The sequence below is a fragment of the Phascolarctos cinereus genome, unplaced genomic scaffold, assembly GCF_003287225.1.
Source record: "Phascolarctos cinereus isolate Bilbo 61053 unplaced genomic scaffold, phaCin_HiC Scaffold_7;HRSCAF=346, whole genome shotgun sequence".
Lineage (NCBI taxonomy): Eukaryota > Metazoa > Chordata > Mammalia > Diprotodontia > Phascolarctidae > Phascolarctos > Phascolarctos cinereus.
Window position 1 is genome coordinate 101,268,818 of NW_027556180.1, and position 19,712 is coordinate 101,288,529.

The 19,712-nt window shown below is 37.5% G+C and overlaps 2 protein-coding genes across 2 annotated transcripts in view; one reads left to right on the forward strand and one right to left on the reverse strand.

The window, feature by feature from the left end:
• DIAPH3 (diaphanous related formin 3) overlaps positions 1-19,712 on the reverse strand; it is a 447,621-nt gene that overhangs the window by 76,317 nt on the left and 351,592 nt on the right. The window lies entirely within an intron of this gene.
• On the forward strand, positions 6,603-9,972 carry HDAC8 (histone deacetylase 8). The gene has a single exon (XM_021006401.2). The coding sequence runs from the start codon at positions 6,845-6,847 to the stop codon at positions 7,982-7,984; it is 1,140 nt and encodes a 379-aa protein (XP_020862060.1). The 5' UTR covers positions 6,603-6,844; the 3' UTR covers positions 7,985-9,972.

Consider the following 19,712-nt stretch of genomic DNA (forward strand, 5'->3'; position numbering starts at 1 on the left):
AAAAGTAATATTCCCTTACATTCATAAAATACAATTCATTTAGCTATTTCCTAATTAATGAGCATCTACTTTATTTCTAATTTAGTGCTAACACAAAATCCTATGAATATTTTGATGTACATTTATTCTGCCTAGGATCTATGTAGGTACTATGTATCTAGCAGTGTACGTGCTATTTCTCCTAGTAGAATACAAGCTCCTTGTGGGAGAAGGTAGGTTCCTTTAATTACTTTAGGAGAAAATCTGAGGGGAGAGGATAAGTAATGTTAACCTAATACTATATTTTAATATATTACCTTTCCTTTGTAAAAGATTTCTATATATTTTACCTACAATGATCTTGGGACAGAACTGCCAGTTTGGGCATCTCTCTCCAAGTTCGAAAAGGCATGGATACGGAATGTTAAATAGAATAAAACTGTTTCCGGCAGGCTTGTGCCTAAAATATATACTATAGTATTGATGTATTTTTTCTTGGATGGTAGCTTGCTGCCTTTTTAAACTAGCCCAAACTGGGCAGCCAAGAAAACTGTGGAATGAACACATCCACTCAAGTGGCCATAAAGTAAAATGTTATTAAAAGTTTTTTTCACTTAAAAAGGCATCAGATGGAAAAACAGTGTCTTCTTCAATTGTCCCATTACAATGGGGGTGGCCACAGCCTATGGGCTACTTCAGTCAGGCAGCCAATAAGCATTTATTAAACATTAACTCAGGGATAATTTCCTCAGGGAGGAAAAATTGGCTTTACAAAAATAGAATAAGCTGCTTCAGGAAGCAAAGAGGCCTCTGTTAAGCAAGATCTATAAGAGGAAGCTGCACATGTTAAGGATAAAAAGGAAGGGAATCCCTGGCTCAGGCATGGCTTTGGACTAGGTGATCTCTAAAGTTTTACTTCTGAGATTTTGTACTCCTTATCAACACTACACGCTCTCCCCAGGAATCTCTTCCCATAATTCAGAGGACTTTCATTAAAAAGAACACTGATTTTGGAGTCAGAACCTGGGTTCAAATTCCACCTGAATTATCTTGAGTAAACCACTTAACTTCTCAGTTAAGCTCATTTTCCTCTGCAAAATGAGGGGGTTAGATGGCCTTTCAGGTTCCTTTCATTTTTTGATCTGTGGTTATTGCTCTGTGGTAGCATTGTCATCAATATAGCCAGTGAGTGTAGCTTGAAGGTCAAAGGGAACCCAGGCCTATCATTAGCTAAGCTTAGCCAGCAAGACATTGTGAGAAGTAGGGAGTACTGAATTAAGGAAGTTTTATGGGTCCTGAAACAAGCTTTTTTTTTTTATCGCTGTGGCGCTAACTCTACAAAGAAATCTGCTCACATTTTCTCTGTGCTAAGCTCAACTTAAAAGCAGGAACACAGGAGATGCATTTCCTCTTTCATTAGAGCCACTGAAGGAACTCTTCACCTAAAGATGCATATAACTCTAAATCTTAACGTAACACAACATGAACTTATTTTGAATACTACTATGACTACTACTAATAGCATTTATGTAACATTTCAAGGTTTTGTAAAGCCCTATATACAGGCTTTATTTCATTTAATCATCACAAGTCAGAAATTTCACTATTATAAAATTACAAATACTAAGATCCTGAAATAAAATTTTCCCCAAAAGCTGAAATTCTTCTGTTTTTCCTTCTCCTAGTGCATTTTTCTAACCACCACTGAACAACTTAGCTACTTTATGCTGAAACAGTTTTATTACTGTAGTAGGAAAAATAAAAATACAATAAAATTCTGAGTCTGTGTGTCTGTATGTATAAGCATCACATTTGCAGTACAGTTGGAATTGTTCCAACTCGGGTCTGATGGGTTAGGGGTCTGGTATGGTTTGATCTACAGTCTTGCAAATGACTGAATTTTTAATTAGTTTCATGTGAAAATTATATTTTGTAGGTAGAAGGCAGTGCAGGTAGACAAAGATTACAGATATTCTGCCTATCTTGGCAGAATTCAGCAGCTATCATTTTTGTATCCTCATTAGACTTTTTCCAAATGGAATTTATCACAAATAACAAGGGAAAATAATAAAGGAATATATAAATAGAAGTCTAAACCAGTGTGCATTAGCTGCTTGTCAAGTATGTTTTTCCTAATGAATATCCTTGTGCTCTCTATCTCTCTGCTTATAGAAAACCAACTTTCATTAGTCATTAAAAATAAGTCTTGGTGCCACCTTATTTACATTCTACTGAAAATAATTAGCATTTTATATTAGAATTATTCAGGGCACTTCTGAACTTGTAGTAGGACCATCTGACATCATCCAAATGCATAATTCCGTTCAGAACATGTCTGAAAACACAATCAGTGATTTTTTAGTTATAACAGTGTCACAACTGAATTCTAGCACGGTTAATATTGTATATGAGGGAATCAAAACTCTACTGTAATTAGGCCTTCCTTTTAAGCCATGCTTTTCTAGTGGCAGAACTGTCAGAGAAGGGGAAGAATTGATAGTCAAAGCCTATAACAACTCAGAACTCTAAAATCATTGCTAACTCATGAACTCCACCACTGTAAATAAGGAAAGGCACTGTGTGTGTGGTTTGTTTTTTTAAAGAGTAATCAGCGTTAAGTGACTTGCCCAGGGTCACAAAGCTAATAAGTGCCAGAGACCAGATTTGAACTTAGATCCTCCTAAGTCAGGGGCTACTACTCTATCTACTATGCCACCCAGCTGCTCCACTAAATGTACTTTTCAAAAAGAGTTTTATTATAAAAATAGAGACATGCATGAATTACTATTATCTGTTTTGACAAATGATGTCCTTTCTCCATTTAAATATTTTTAAATTCTTATTAAAACAAACCTTGCAACTAAGTTGGAAGAATGTAGTTTTAAAATATAACTGCCATTTTTAGCATTGTCAACATATTAGGAGACACTGTCTTCCAGAGCTAAGGCCCAGCAAGCAGGCTGTGCCCTGAGCTTAGCGTAACAACAATCCTTTGTGCTCTCCCTCTGGCAAAATCATATAACTATCCCATTGCTTTGACCCGGTGTTCTCTGAGTTTGGACAAGCACCGGACAAGAACCCATGTTCTGGTCATAAAGCCCTGCTATGAATCAAACTTGTCTCACTGTTATCCCTCATTGTCATAGCTACAGCCCACTGCACAGCCAGTGGCATAAGTATTAAGATATCCCCACACTGCCTCGGGCTCCTTCCCTGAGGACAGGGCCCTGGTACATGTGTTTAGATCCTTTCTTGCTTGCAAGCTGTTTCCCTCACTTTAAAATTAAACTTCTGTTTGATTCCTGACTCTCTTGTCTCTAGTCTGTTCTGTTTGGCCCAGTCCAGTTGACAGCATATAGGATAAAACTTATGTTATTATGGATAATAAAACTAAATTTCATATTTGTGCTAATTCTTAGGTTCAATAACAGGTAAGTCACTTAATTTCTGTCAGCCTCAGTTTCCTCATTTGTAAAATGGGGATAATAATACCTACCTCACAGTGTTGTTGTGAGGATCAAATGAGATGTGATAGGACAAAGTTGCTCTCAGAACCCGACTGGACTCAACTTCTCCTTCTTGGCTTCTTTTCCAAAGTCTCAGCTAACATGGGGCAACCCCACGTCAAACCTTTTCCTGGGACTTTATTTGCCCTGGATTCACTGACACAGTTTCTTGGTATCTAGGAGCATAATAAGTCCCAACTATTAAGAGGGTGGGCCTCTCAGACTTAGTAGAAGCCTAAGACTAAGTCACCCAACTAATAACACAATAACCAGATTGCATTTCCAGACTACAGGCTTGTGGCCAAAGAGGCTAAATGTCACTGTATCCTTGTTGTCATCTTGCTATTAGGGCACAGTAAACCTCTTTTGTTAGATGTTCAATGACTTATAAGTGCCTGATTTCATCTCAACGTCAAATATGAACTAAGAGGGAGCTAATGTTAGAGCTTCAACTACAAGATGAGTACAATGCTTTTCAAACAATAAAGTGCTATATAAATGCTATTTTTATTATACCACATAAATGCTTTATATATGGTATAAGCCACAGAAAGGCGTTATTTCTCAGATTCTTTATATAAACAGCATTACCTGATCCAAAGTTAATTGCTTTCCTCATAAAACAAAACAAAACAAAACAAAAACCAGCCCCTGGCCATTTCAGGTCTGTAGAGCCATAATGTAAGGAATCCTAGAGTTTTAGCACTTTGTAGAACTAGCGGTATTAGTTTTGTTGGATAATAATTAAGCTTATACGGGGCACACCTTATTAATTACAAAATATCTAGGAATGTGGTGTTTTAACTTATCAGCTTTGGCAAGATGCTTTAGGCAAATACTACCAAGTATTTATATAAAGATTTTTTCCTGATTCCAAGTGTTCCTCAAAAACCAATAGAAAGGTATATCTCAGGAAACCATTAGCTAAAATAGTCCCAATCTCTGCTTGTGGGAATAAAGGAATATAGAGAATGAGATCAGCCTCAAGAGCAGATCTGATAATATGTTACATTATGGATTCCGGTGTGGCAGATATGGCTCTCCTGCCCTTTAATGCTAGCAGAAGTGATTATTATTAGAAAACATCAAAGCATTTATAGGTACCTGCAGGCATGGTATATACAGTCTGAATGTGAACTACAACAAATACATACTAAAAAACTATTACAGGGGCAGCTAGGTGGCAAAGTGGATAGAGCACCGGCCCTGAAGTCAGGAGGACCTGAGTTCAGATCCGACCTCAGACCAAGCACTTTTGACACTTACTAACTGTGTGACCCTGGGCAAGTCACTTAACCCCAACTGACTTAAAAAAAAAAGCAAACAAAACAAACAAAAAAATATAAAAAACTATATTACTTACAAAAGAAACAGAGAAAATAAAGTCATAGTAGTCTGAATAAATGTAGCACTATCTAAGGGAAAGAGTACTGGAGTGGGAGTCAGAGGACCTGGGTTCAAATCTCAGCTCTGTCACTACTTGTTTGAGCTCTCTGATTCAGTGTCCACATTTGCATAGTGAGGGATTGGACTAGGTTCCTTTGAACATCTCTTCCAACTGCAAACCTGTGATTCCATGATCCTAGCAAAGTCAAGAATATTAGGAGACTGGTGAATTAATCTGGGAAAATTTCATGAGGAAGGTTGACTTGTAATAAAATTCTGAAAGAGGGATATAGTCAAGTAATATTCTAAGTTCAAAGATATTTGAATAGAAAGAAATCGAAGAGATGTTTTAGCATTCTGTGCAGAGAACTTATTAATGGAAATCAAATTTTATAGTTTATAATAGTCAATAGTAGAAGACTGAAATTATTTTCCCTTGGTCAAGGCCACTAGACTACTATCTACAACAGAAAAATGATGCTATGGTTAATACTAATTAATCACATTCCCCAATGATTCACAGTGGTTTAATATCATGTGTTGATTTAATCCAGGCATTTCTCATAATAATAGCTTTATGGAAGTCTTCTGAGGCACAGGCTGTAGATTTTATGACAGTAAATCAGTAATAGAATTAGGGCTCTGAGATCTTCGAATTTTATAAAAGTAGCAGTACATAAAATAGAAATTTTTCTAATCTTAGATTCAGAAATTTTCAGCTCAGCTGTATTGCTGTTCATGAAATGCTAAGCAATCCAAAACTTAAAAATTTCCCTTTTCTGTTACACTGTAAATAACAATCTTCCTTGGATATAGTAATAATGTCTTTTAGTCATTCTTCTAAATTCTTTAACCATGGTGATCACTGTAATTACATAGCAGACTTCATAATGTGACAATTCAATTTATAGGTCAAAAATATTATGTGGAACCACCTATTAGTAGAAGGCTAACAACAGTGTCTTATAGTTACCAAAATGACAATTTTGTTGTTTATGTTCAAAATGTACTAAACCATATTCTCTAAGGGGTTTCCTTTTGAACTTCAAGAAATTATCCAAATATAGTTTACATAGGGATACTGTGTTTGTATTTATAGCCTCTATTAATTTTCCTATGTTGCTGAACGTTGATAAAGGTGTATGTTTCATCCTAAACCGAATTTTAAAACATCCATTGTGAACTGAATACCCATCTCAAACTCAACATATCCCAAAACAGAACTTATTAGCTTTCCCTCTAAACTCTTCTTTTTCGTTCCCCCTGCCTTACTGTTGAGCAGCCTTTCAGTCACCCACGTTCATAACCCTGATGCCTTTGCACCAAAGGGTTCATTTTTGTCGAGATAAATGGGTTCATTACAGCAAAGAGAAGCAGTGGCTTGCTACCCTTACTGTGGTAACATGTGGCTAACCAAGGCTGCTCCCAAGAGTAAGTTCTAGTTGAAACTGTGTGCGTTTCTATCGACCTTCCCGACTCCACAGCCGGGCCGGCGGATACTCATCTCACTTCAAGACAGCACATCGAAAACACCTAATCAGGGCCGAGGACGGCCGGGGAGGCCAGCTGGCCTGCAGACACAGGTGCCGCGGCTGCCCACGGCCACACCCTTTCCTCGCCCCACGAAGGATGGGGGAGGGGGTGCTCCTACAGCCGGTTTTTTTCTTCTTTTTCTACCTCCACGACATCTTCCCTCACGCAGCCCGGGTCTGCTGCCCCGCGCTCCAGCGCCTCCTTCCCTCTCTCTCTGCAGCCTCGGCAGCGACTGCGCGGTGACGGCCGGGGGGCGCCGCGACCGCGGCGGCGGAAGCTGCGGCAGCGGAAGAGGCAGCAGCGGCGGCGGCGGAAGCTAAGGTAGCGGCGGCGAGAGCGGCAGCAGCGCGGAGGGGCGGTGGCAGCGGCTGCGTTCAGGGCCCCTCTGGCCGCCTCAGGTTCGAGTGTCCCCGGGCCCAGGGTTTGGGTGAGGGTGGGCCATGCAGGAGGCGGAGGAGCCCGCGCCCCCTCCGCGGCAGCCGCCTTTGCCCCCCGTTTATATCTACAGCCCCGAGTACGTCCGCACTTGTGACTCGCTGGCCAAGGTGCCCAAGCGGGCCAGCATGGTGCATTCCCTGATTGAAGCCTACGAGCTGCTGAAGGAAATGAGGGTGGTAAAGCCGAAGGTGGCTTCCATGGAGGAGATGGCCAGCTTCCACACGGACGCCTATCTGCAGCACCTCCAGAAGGTCAGTGAGGAAGGGGATGACGAGCATCCCGACTCCGTGGAGTTCGGCCTGGGCTACGACTGCCCCAGCACGGAGGGGATCTTCGATTACGCGGCCGCAGTGGGGGGCGCCACCATCACGGCGGCCCAGTGCCTGATTGATGGAAAATCTAACATAGCCATTAACTGGGCCGGAGGCTGGCACCACGCCAAGAAAGACGAAGCCTCGGGCTTCTGTTACCTCAACGACGCCGTGCTGGGGATCCTGCATTTGAGGAGGAAGTTTGACCGCATTCTGTACGTGGACCTGGACCTCCACCACGGAGATGGCGTCGAAGATGCTTTCAGTTTTACTTCCAAAGTCATGACTGTGTCCCTGCATAAATTCTCTCCAGGTTTTTTTCCAGGAACTGGCGATGTGTCTGATGTGGGCCTCGGGAAGGGAAGGTATTATAGCGTCAACGTGCCCATTCAAGACGGCATACGAGATGAAAAGTATTATCAGCTCTGTAAAAGTGTCCTCAAGGAGGTCTATGTAGCCTTCAACCCCAAAGCAGTGGTTTTACAGTTAGGAGCCGATACCATCGCTGGGGACCCGATGTGCTCATTTAATTTGACTCCAGTGGGACTCGGGAAGTGTCTTAAGTACATCCTTCAGTGGCAGCTGGCCACCCTCATCTTGGGAGGAGGCGGCTACAACCTTGCTAACACAGCCCGATGCTGGACATACTTGACTGGGGTCATCCTGGGGAGAACGCTCTCTTCTGAGATCCCAGATCATGAATTTTTCACTGAATACGGCCCGGATTATGTGTTGGAAATCACCCCCAGCTGCCGGCCTGACCGCAATGAGCTGCACCAAATCCAGCATATCGTGAATCGAATTACAGGGAACTTGAAGCATGTGGTTTAGCGGGGGTGGGTGATGGGTGGTGGTACTAGATCTGATTTTGACAGTATAGGAAAATTTCTTGTAAAGCTGACTTTGTGTTTTTTGTGAATTTGTGGCTGTGAGAAAAAATCTGGATGAGATTACTTCCTCACAACATCAAATGGCAGCTAGTTTTCCTGGGGTTCAGTAGGCAATCACCCCAGAGGTCTAAGTAGAGGGCTGAAGGGAGAAGAAAGGTAACTTAAGGTTCAGGTGCTTTTTCTGAAACATAGTTGAGACAAAATTAAGATTCCTTTTTAAAAAGGCAAAAGCAGTTTTTATTCTTGGAAATTATTTTCTGGTGAGTTTGGGGTGGGGAGTTTTTATTTTTTAAGCAAGAAATGCTTGGTTAGTTCACTGTCATTGATGAATTTGGTCAGCAGTACTACTAGTGGTCAAATATAATTTTTATTTTAAAAACATAAAAATTATATTTTAACTTCATCTCACCTGTAAAACAGTTGCATATATTGTATAATTATATTTTAATAAAGAGTTTTTAACAGATTCAGGTCAGGATTTCATCAGTATGGGTACAACAGATTACAGTAGGCCCATGGAAGTTTTTCCCTAAATTCTCAGTAAAGGATCACTCAGTAGTTTGGAAGTCCTTATTCTTGAATTTTTAAATATAATACATTTACATAGCGCTTTAAGAGGTTACGTTTTATAAGGTCTTTTAAAAATGTGCAAAGCACTTTACAAACATCATCTCATTGGTTTCTTACAACCAGTCTGTGAGATAGGTGCTATTATCCCCACTGGACAGATGAGGAAACAGAGGTTCAGAGAGAGGTGACAGGGATTGGCCTAGGGTCATACAGCTCAAAATTATCTGAGGCAGGATTCAAACCCAAGTTGTCCTGACTTCAAGGCTAGGGCTCTGTTCCTATTCAGTTCTGGGTATAGTTCATTGTCTATCTTCTGTACCTCTCTGTGTTTACATTGATGGACTAACTTGATAAACTTTTTGTCCAGGTACATATGTTAAAGTCTGGGTAATATGTATTTTTGATTCACTTTATTGTTCCAGTGTAAATGATTACAGTGCTAATATGGATTTCATTGAGGAGATTTTTCAGTATTCTGGGGATGAATTAATGTTGCCTATCAAAAGGAGCCTAGGGAGAGCCTCCCAATCAATAAGTAATTTTTTTTTTGGCTTGGATTATAACCAGGCATCAACTATGGCAGTGGCAGACTTAGGTAAGCACATCTCACTTTTATACCACACTTGATGAGAGTACTCAGTGGATCACTAAACAATGGTATTTCCATAGTTTTATCAATCTGAGTTAGTAATTAAGTTTGTGCAGAGGAGAAACCTTGTCTGCGAGGGCTTTCAAGGCTGTATTTTGTTCTACCAAGTCAAATACTTAAATTAATAAAACAGAATATAGTAGTAGTAGTAGTATCTTTTTTTTTCCTGTCAGTTCTGTAACTTGTGAAATCAAGATCTGGTTAGTTGTAATAAATCTACAAAAGCTCAACTATTCTTATATTTTCTATCTTTTTTTTTCTCTGCCAATTCTGTAACTTGTGAAATCAAGATCTGGTTAGTTGTAATAAATCTACAAAAGCTCAACTATTCTTATACTTTCTTCAGGAATTCCCTTGATGCATACAAAGTTCATTCTCATGAAGATTAAGTAGAAACGAGAAAGCAGGCATGTGGACCTGTGGTGGCTATTGTCTTCTTGGTCACTCTTTTTGATCAAAAGTACCCATCTGATATTTCTATTCTATGGAATCTTCCTTCCCCTCTCTGGAAGATCACAAACATCATTTCCTGAGTGACTTTAAAATGTCATGGATTTCTTCTGCTTGTATTTGATCATGTCTAGCTATTCTTTCTGATTTCATCTTAAATTGCATTTCCACTCTCTCACATAATGTATCCAATACTAAGTGGCAAAGTGTGAAAGTAGTTAAAACCCATTATCATAAAATAAAACTGCTATAAACCCCCAGCACATGTGCTCTATTTTGTATGTTTGTTTGTCTTCCTTCATTTTCCCTATAAATGCTCTTGGGACTATCTTGATTAGATGTTCCACAACAAACTCTCTTTAGGTTTGTTTTATCCCCAAATGCTTTTTCTTTCTTTCTTCTTTTTTTTGTGAAGTGATACTATTCAAAATCATTTGTCATACAGATCTGTGATATTTTCTAAATGACATTGTACTCATGTTCATAGAGTCAGTTGGTGCAGTGCATAGAAAGCACTGGACCTAGAGTCAGGAAAATGCTTAAAGACTCAGGAGGACTTGAGTTCAAATGTGGCATCTGATACTTAAAAGCTATGTGACCCTGGGGCAAGCACTTAACCTTTATTTGCCTCGGTTTCCACAACTGTAAAATATAGCATCTACCTCAGAGTAATTGTGAGGATAAAATGACATATTGGTAAAAAAGCACTTAGCATCATGCCTGGCACATAGTAGGTACTATATAAATGCTCATTCTCTTCTCCTTTCCCTCTTGCTCTAAATATGTTGCCCTTGGCAGCTAGGACTTTCAGCATATTCAAGGAATTTCTCTTTTGTTGAAGAGGGGCAGTTTCTGGGCTCTTTCAGCTTTCCCTTTGTTGTATCCTCAAGTACATGGACTGTGTCATATTTTATCCTTTCTCAAGACCTAGCACAATGAACAGAATACACGCTTAAGTGTCTATTAAATTAATTTTGTCCATATCCTATTTTTGCTCAACAGCTTGTTTAAAACAGCTTGGGCCAAGATACAGAGACAATGAATTAAAAAATATAAGACCAAAAATAATTTTCCCATAGAGAAGTCAAAAGATTGTAAACAAAGTTCTCAAAAGAATTATAAACCTAACAACCACATAAAAGAAGAATGTTTCAAATCACTAATACCAGGAGAGGTGGAAACAAAACAGTTCTGAAGTTTCACCTCTCACCAAGCATAGCAGTGACAGTCAATGCTGAAAGAGGTGTGGAAAGACAGACATACTAATTACATTGTTGGCAGATCTGTGAATTGGTCCAGCCATTCTAAACATAAATTTGGGATTATGGAAATAAAGTGGTTAAAAATTTCCACAGGTATGTGCTCCACTTTTTGTAGGAGCAAACAAATGAAAGCCAAGAAGATGCCCATAAGTTTGTAAATGTCTAAAGAAGTTGTGGTATATAAATGAGACAATATTATTGTACTGTAAAAATGAGAAAAAAGATTTAACAGAGAAGTGTGAGAAGATCCATGTGAGCTGATGCAAAGTGAGGTAAAGAAACAGCAAAACAATACACAAAATATACAAAAATGTATATATGTTATACAAAAATGTAAGTAAAATAAAGAACAATAAAACAATTTAAATGCTGCAAAATTATACAGACCTAGCTGGGCCCTAAAAAAAGATAGGAAAAGTATTCCCCTCCCCCCGGGCAGTCTGTAAAAGTGGGGGACTATGGGTATAGAACACAACATAATGTCAGATGTTTTCAATATGTTTAGTTTTGCTGCACTTCCCCCACCCATCCCTTTTCATTTTTTCATATAGCAAATGGCACTCTGAGAAGAATAAGAGGGAAAGAAACATTGGGAAATGAAAGTGATGTCAAAACAAAAGACATCAGAATTTTATTTAAAAACAAACATCAATCTGGAGTTACTGTATATCTTTTGATTTTTATGCTCAAATCTGATTTGGTGTTTATTTTTACTCACACTCTGATGAGAAGCTATATGGCAAAGGGACTAGAAACATAGAGAACTTGTCTCACCTCTCACGTATTGGCCAGGTTACCCTGGATGAGTCACTTAACCAATAAGTGAGCTAGGCAGCTAAGACTGTAAGTTACAGAATAATTGCTGATCTACATTAGTAGAGAGTTTCCTTACCAGAACTTCCCTATGCCAATGAAATCATAGGTCTGGATGAAATCAAACCTGTAAATATCCAGGGATAAGACTGAATGCAATTCTTAAATGATCACTATTTTCCATAACTCGTAAGGGACTCCAGGCTACATGCTCCCATCATCTGTCTCCATTCTTACACATTGCTGAATAGTGCTAAAGAAAGTCACATACTTGAGTGGACTAGGTTCACTGAATTTATGTAAAATAAGGTCCCTCCCCATAACAAAGCAATCTTTATACAGTTCTCTAATTTCATTCTATATACCAGTCTCCACAGAGGCTATTCAAATCTTTTCTCCTCAAGTCTCTCACATTTTCCCTTTCTGTAACCTCTAACAGAAGAGCTTGGATCATGTTTATGAAAAAATAAGATTTATGAGCTCCCTTTTCCCTGTTCTACAATTCCTACCTCTCCCCACCCCACTGAAATGTCTTGACAACATTTTCATTATCTCCATTATTCCAACCTCTAATAAAGACCTGGCCCTCCTTTTTGCAAGGCCAAGCTCTGTACTGGTACTCTGAATCTCATCTTCCTTCATCATCTTGCCCACCCCACCCCACCCCCCGCCGCATCCTGTGCTTTAGTCTCTCTCTGCCAACTGGTTTATTCCCTAAAGCCTATAAACATGCCCTGGTCACTACCATTCATTAAAAAAAAAAACAACCTCAGGATCCTCACATTATACCATTCTATATTTCTTTTCCCTTTCACTGCTAAACTCATTACCTCTACTTTCTCTCCTATTCCTCACTTCTTAACACATTGCAGTCTGGCATCCAGCCTCATTAACTCAACTAAAACTACTCTAAGACTCTCTTATCTTAGATATACTCATATCCCTAGGTTTTCATGACACTATTCTTGGTTTTCTTCCTGCGTGACCACTCCTCAGTTTCCTTCGCTGGCTGATCACCCATATCCTTCTTCCTAACTCTGGTATCAAGTCTCTGTCCTGAGTGCTCTTTCTCTACACTATCTTGGTGACCTCATCAGTTCCCATGGGTTCAACTGTCATCTATATACAGATGACTCACAGATCTCTGTATCTTGTCCCAGTCATTTTCCACAATGTCAGTCTCATGTCACCAGCTGCCTATTGGACATTTCACAACGGGTGTTCTGGAGACATCTCAAACTCAACATGTCCAAAATAGAATTCATTATCATTCTTCCAAAGCCCAACCGTCTTCAAAAGTCTCTTATTTTCATAAAAGGACACCACCAATGTTCCAGGCATTCTGGTTCATGACCTCAGTCATCCATGACTCTTCACTTTCCTTTGCCCTGCAAATCTAGTGAGCAGCCAAATCTTATTGGTTCTACCCCAGCATCTGTCTCTGCCCTTCTTTTGTCTGACACACCCACCACCCTAGTTACCATCACTTCTCATCTGAACTATTAAAGATACATGAAATTCCCTGAAGTTTCTTCTTTTTATAATCCATCCTATTCCTAAATGACAAAGTGATATCCCTAATGAGGATGACTGTGCATGTCACCCTCCTAATCAGTAAAGTCCAGTGGCTCCCTGTTGCTTCTAGGGTAAAATACAAACTCCTCTGGCATATAAAGCCCTTCACAATCTGGCTCCAAACTATTTTTCTAGCCATATTATACCTTACTCTCCTTTACATACTGTTTAGCTCAGTTAACCTATCCTTTTTGCTCTTCCTTACACACAATATTCCATCCTTTTTCTCCAGGCTGTATGTTACCTCACGTCTAAATTGTACTCACTATTAACCTGTGCCTTTTAGAATCCTTAGTTTCCTTAAAAGCTTGGTTCACATTTCCTTTCCTGTATTAGACCTTTCCAGATCTACTTCCAAGCTGCTATTTTCTCCTGAAAAAAAAATGTCCTCTCTCTCTCTGTCTCTCTCTGTCTCTCTCTCTGTCTCTGTCTCTCTCTCTCTCTCTCTCTCTCTCTCTCTCTCTCTCTCTCTCTCTCTCTCTCTCTCTCTCTCTCTTTCTCTCCCCCCCCCCACATATGGATCATGGTACAGCTGGAAGGGACTCTGAAGTCTATCAAGTTCAACTTCCTCATTCTAGAGATGATGTTCTATACAGCAGGGGCCTTTTCACTTTTATCTGTGTGTCCTCAGCACCTAACACAGTGTCTAGCATGTAGTAGTTGCTTAATAAGTGCTTGTTGAAATCAATATTAAATATATGCATCAAATGGCATAGAATCAAACTTCATCTGAACTGAGTTAAAAAAGACATATATAATAAGACAACAGTACTAGAAGCCTTAAAGTTCTTTTCATGGAATTGATAAAATCTAACAGAAGGGTAAACAAAGGGGAAAACAGAGAAATGAAGATACTGTTGGAGAATGCAGAACTAAAAGATTTATGGCATCTAACAAATGGGATCATAAAAAATATATCTACATTTTTCTTAACACCTCATAGTACTGTTACAAAAAAAGAACAAGTACTAGGGCACAGAGAAATTAGAAATATATACAATAAAAATAGTAGCCAATATAAGAACTGCAAGCAAAAGACAGACTTAAATTGATACATAATCAGGATATCTTAGATATTAAGTGAATCAAAGAACAAAAAGGATATAAAGTTATTAACTGTGAAAGACAATGATAATGACAAAACAACATACCAGAATTGCTGGGATGCAACTGAAGTAGTACACAAAGGGAAAAAAAGCATGCCCCTAAAACATACATTAACAAAAAGGAAAAAGAAAGCATTAATGAGCTGAATACTAAATTTAAAAAATTAGGGAAACAACATGCAAACAAAGATAAACACAAAAGAGGGAATCTTGAATATTTGAGAAAAAAATTGAAACAAAAAAGATGATAAAACATAAAAACTAAAAGCTGCTTCCTTAAAAAGCCTAGCACATACCTTTAGTCAACTTGGTTAAATAAAAAGAAGTGTGAGGAAAACCACAACAAAGAAGAAATGAAAGAATTATCAGAATCTATTACAGTCGATGCAAATGAGAAATTAAAGTAGGATTAACTACAAACAGATAAGATTCCAATTAACAAAATATTAGAGATATTTAATAATATAATTTTGTAAAAGAAAATTCAACTAGTTGTAAAGGCGCTACCAATGACAAAACAATAACACAACAACAACAAAGAAATATGGTCAATATGAATTTATAAAAGTTACTTTCAAACTTTCAAACTATTAAAGAACACAATGTACAAACTACCAAATTCCATTAGAGATATAGAATCCTAATACTTAAACCAAGAAATGATAAAAAACAAATAAAAGTATGTATAGATCAATATCATTAAAGAATATAAATTTAAATTCATAAATAAAATCCTATGAAAAAATTACAAGAATTTATTGGGGAAAATGGTTTACTATAATCAAATGGGATTATAGGAATTCAAAAATAGTCCACTATTAGGAAGGTAATTAAAAACAAATCTCTAAGACCTTTCTCTATACAATAGATGAAGAAAATACCTTTGACAAAGTACAACACTGACTTGTTAAAAACTGTAAAGTAGGGACACAGAAGAATCTTTTTTTTAAATGACCAAACTATCTAAAACAAGCATCTGTTTTTTGACATAGTTCTAGGAAGGCCAGAAACAAGAATAAGACAAAAGAAAGAGATGAGACATAAAGGTAAGCAGAAGTAACAAAAATCTATTTTCTGATGACACATGGGTTTAATAGAAAATCCCAGAAAATCAGCAAAGAAATAAACATTAATATACTCAGTATAGTAGGTTACAAAAGAAACCCACAAAATTAACATTTTACAGCAAAAACAAAAGAACAATAGAATGGGAGGTTCAATTAAAAAGAACTACAAAGTGCATGAAGTATATAGAAATCAGTCTATTAAAGCACACTCAATACCTGAATAAATATAATTAAGAAATCCTTCTTAAACTCTCCAGATCAAGCTAGACAAGAAATAATTAGAAATAACTGAATTTAATAACTTAGTGTTTAATAACCTGGAAACATAAGTTGCCTAGAAAACTCTCTATCTGGCAAGAACTGGAAAAACTAAAAAGCAGTCTGGCAGAAATTAGGTTCAGAATAACACTTTATACCATATATTACAAAACAACTCTGAATGGATATGTGACCTAAATATTAAAAATCACACTACAAAAATTATCAAGTATTTATTAAGCATTTACAATGTGCCAGGGACTGTGCTATGTGCTGGGGATATACAAACAAAGGATTTAACAATTATTACTCTCAAGCAGCTGACATCCTAACCTGGGGAGACAACCATAAAGTTTTTCCTTTGGCTGGATCATCCTGGATAGTTTCTGGGGTGATCCAGGGCCAGGCTAGAGGAAGCAAGGTAAGACAGATAGGCCACCCAATGGGGGCAGGTTTTACCACCACCCATCTGTCTTAGATGAATGATAAACAAATAAAGAAGAGCGAGAAGGAGTAGTGGGACAAGTAGGAGAAGAGAGTGGTGTCATGAAAACCTAAATAGGAGAGTAGTCAATAATATCAAATGCAGCAATAGTCAATAACATCAAATATCAAATAAGAAGGATGAGGACTGAAAAGGATTGAAAGGATTGAAAAGGCAATATTTGGCAAATAAGAGATCACTGGTGATTTTGGAGAGAGCAGTTTCAATTGAATTACAAGTTGGGTGTCAGGTTGCAAAGAGTCAGAAGTAGAGAAAACAGAGGCAATGAGTATAAACAGAGAAAGAGAAGAGAGAGATAGGATGATAACTTAGGGGTATGGTAGGCTATAGTTTTTAAGGATTGGGGAGAGTTGAGCATAATTTTAAAATATAACTATTCAGCAAGGTTAATGCAAAATGTTTGTTTCTTGAAGCTTTTGATATAACACATCAATAATCTCAAAATATGGAGCATCAATCTTCCTTAAGAAATTTGGAAAACCATTTGACTACTATCATAGAATATCCAACTCCCTAACCCCAAACCAACCAAACAAAACCCATAATACTCCACATTGCATCTCTCTAGATATTTACTAATTTTGAAAACCAACATATTATTCAAGGTGAATTTACTTTTAGCTCTGATGGCAGTAGAGAAAGAACCAACAAAGAAAAATTGAAGATCAGATAAGAGGCAGAAGAGATGACTAAAGTGCTATCTGTCCAAGAAAAAAGATGATTAAAGGCATGTATTGAGGAATCAGGGCCACCTCATAGTCAGAAACTGTGAGACAGACATTAGTGGATTATGTCAAGGGGTTTTCAGATGAAACCAGAACCAGGAAAACAATATAAACAATGACTACAACAATGGAAGTGGGAAGAACTACTATTAACTATTACAATCAAAACAGAAATGGTACACTGTGTAATTATAATTTGCAACTTTGGATCCCAAGAAGAGATATAAGAACATACTACCCTCTCTTATTTGCAGGGGGAGGTAGGATACATATACTGCTCCACTCGATTGATATGTTGGTTAATTTTGCTAAAAATGTCTTAACCCTTTCTGTTTTAAAACATTTAAAATTAAGTCTGGCTCAGTGGGAGAGGGGAGATAGCTCATATTGAAAAAGAAGACATAAGCAATAGCAATAAAAAAGTTTTGAACCTTTCTAGCACTTTGTTTATGCTTCCAAATAACTTCCATTCTATTTTATAATTGTATATAATTTATTTTTGCTATTTGACAATATGCTTCATGAAAGTAGGGACTATTAATTTCTAATTTGTATATTCCCCCATAGTACCTGGTACAGTACCTTAGTACATTTTTGTTCAATACAATGGAAATTTTATTTTTTTTTCTCATTGGTTCATGCAGTGAGTTGACATTGCTTCATAACATTTTTCTAGCAAAAAGATTTGCTTGACATAATTGATATATGGAATATCTGCTAGGAATGATGCCTGATAAGAATCAGAAAATGTAGAGCTGGTAGAGATTTCATGTGGTCTCAACTAACCTAATTTTATAAATAAGGAAGCTAAGTTCCTCAAAGGTTACTTGACTTCTATTGTCATAGTGAGAACCAAGGGGAGGATTGGAATTCAGGTCCTTTGAGTAAAAATCTAGTATTCTTTTTAGCCTGGCATGCTTCCTTTTGGTATAATATCAGGAAAACTGGTATTAAAATGAGTGATACATTTTCAGTTAGTAAAGACATTATTTAAAATGTTTAGTTTCTAAAGATGTCTGATTTAGATGAAATTCATTTCGTTTATTTGTTAGCAAAGATAATAATGGCAAACACCTTTGTGCCTTAAGAGTCAAGTCACCAAGATTACCAAGCAACATTTTTGGGTTTTTTTGTTTGAAGAGTATCTGGTAAATTCACTTTTCTTTCTCCTGGATCTTTAGCCAGTAGAAAGAAGAAGATTCAGAATGAAAACTGTGCTGCTAATATAGCTACAAGAAGTGGTAATGATGGGTGCTGGTATTATTGGGAAGGGAATGACAAATGTGTCTCTCTAGGAAAAAGACTACCAAATCAACTGGAATAGAAAAAAAGGAAGATATTTAGACATATTTGATACAGTGACAGACCTTTCATCATCACCTGTTTAAGCCAATTTTAGCACCAAATAGACTTAATAACTGAAAAATTATAAACAAGGTTTGGAAATCTAAAACTTATAAATAGAAAGTTCTTGTACAAAATTTAGATTCTCAGATTTAATAAAGTGGCTAATTATGAACCACAAAGCATAACACTTCACAGAAAAAAAAGTATCTCTCCTTTCAAAACAAGAGTTTCTAATACAGAAAGTTGTGACTCATTAATTAATAAACTGTTAAGTAAATGTACACCTTTCAATGACCCAACTTTGCCTCTGAAGAGTCTGATCACATCCTTTTCACATCAATTCCTTGCACTCTTGCACTGCAATAAACCGCTATGGCACTGGAGCTCACATCAGACATAGCCATCAAATCAATTATAACAGTCTGCTGCTGGCTTATAGTGACAAGAAATGATTGATAACAAAACCTGCCTACTTTCTGTTCTCATCTGACGGCAACAAAACAGTCCCTGCCTGCTTTTACCAGCATTTGTCATAAATCAATAGCAATTTCATCACCTAGAAAGGTGTTGTCAACTCTGTTCAGTTCATCAGGTTTAATTTTATTTTCATAATTTTAAAATATAACTATTCAGCAAGGTTAATGCAAATGTTTGTTTCTTGAAGCCTTTGATATAACACATCAATAATCTCAAAATATGGAGCATCAATCTTCCTTAAGAAATTTGGAAAACCATTTGACTACTATCATGGAATGTCCCCAACTCTCTAACCCCAAACCAACCAAACAAAACCCATAATACTTCACACTGCATTTCTCTAGACATTTACTAATTTTGAAAACCAACATATTATTCAGGATGAATTTACTCTTAGCTCTGACAACATAGTTTTTTAAATAACTGTTTGAAGTGTTGAGGATCTCATGGCACCAATTTTCTCAGAAACAAGGAATACATATTACTCTTGGCTTTCTTCCCCCCTCTCCCCAATATCAACACATAATTTCATAGTGAGAATGCCAAAAAATGACAAAAGTGCAATGTTGCAAAGAAGATAAAAAGTTAGTCAACAAGCACTAAACATCTACCATATGCAGATATTATACTGGGTACCATGCCCAATTTGAGAATAAAAAATGGCTTTCTTGAAAAAAATGACTTATAAAATAGACTAACACATATGTGTATGTCAAATATTTTATATAGGCCAGGAGTCAGGAGTAAAGGAGAGAAGAGTCATTCCATCTCCAACTTCCCTGCATTTCAAAAAACCACCTCTACCCACCTCTCCCAGTGCCTGAGATGTATACTTTCCTTAACTCTGCCTTTCAGAATATTTATC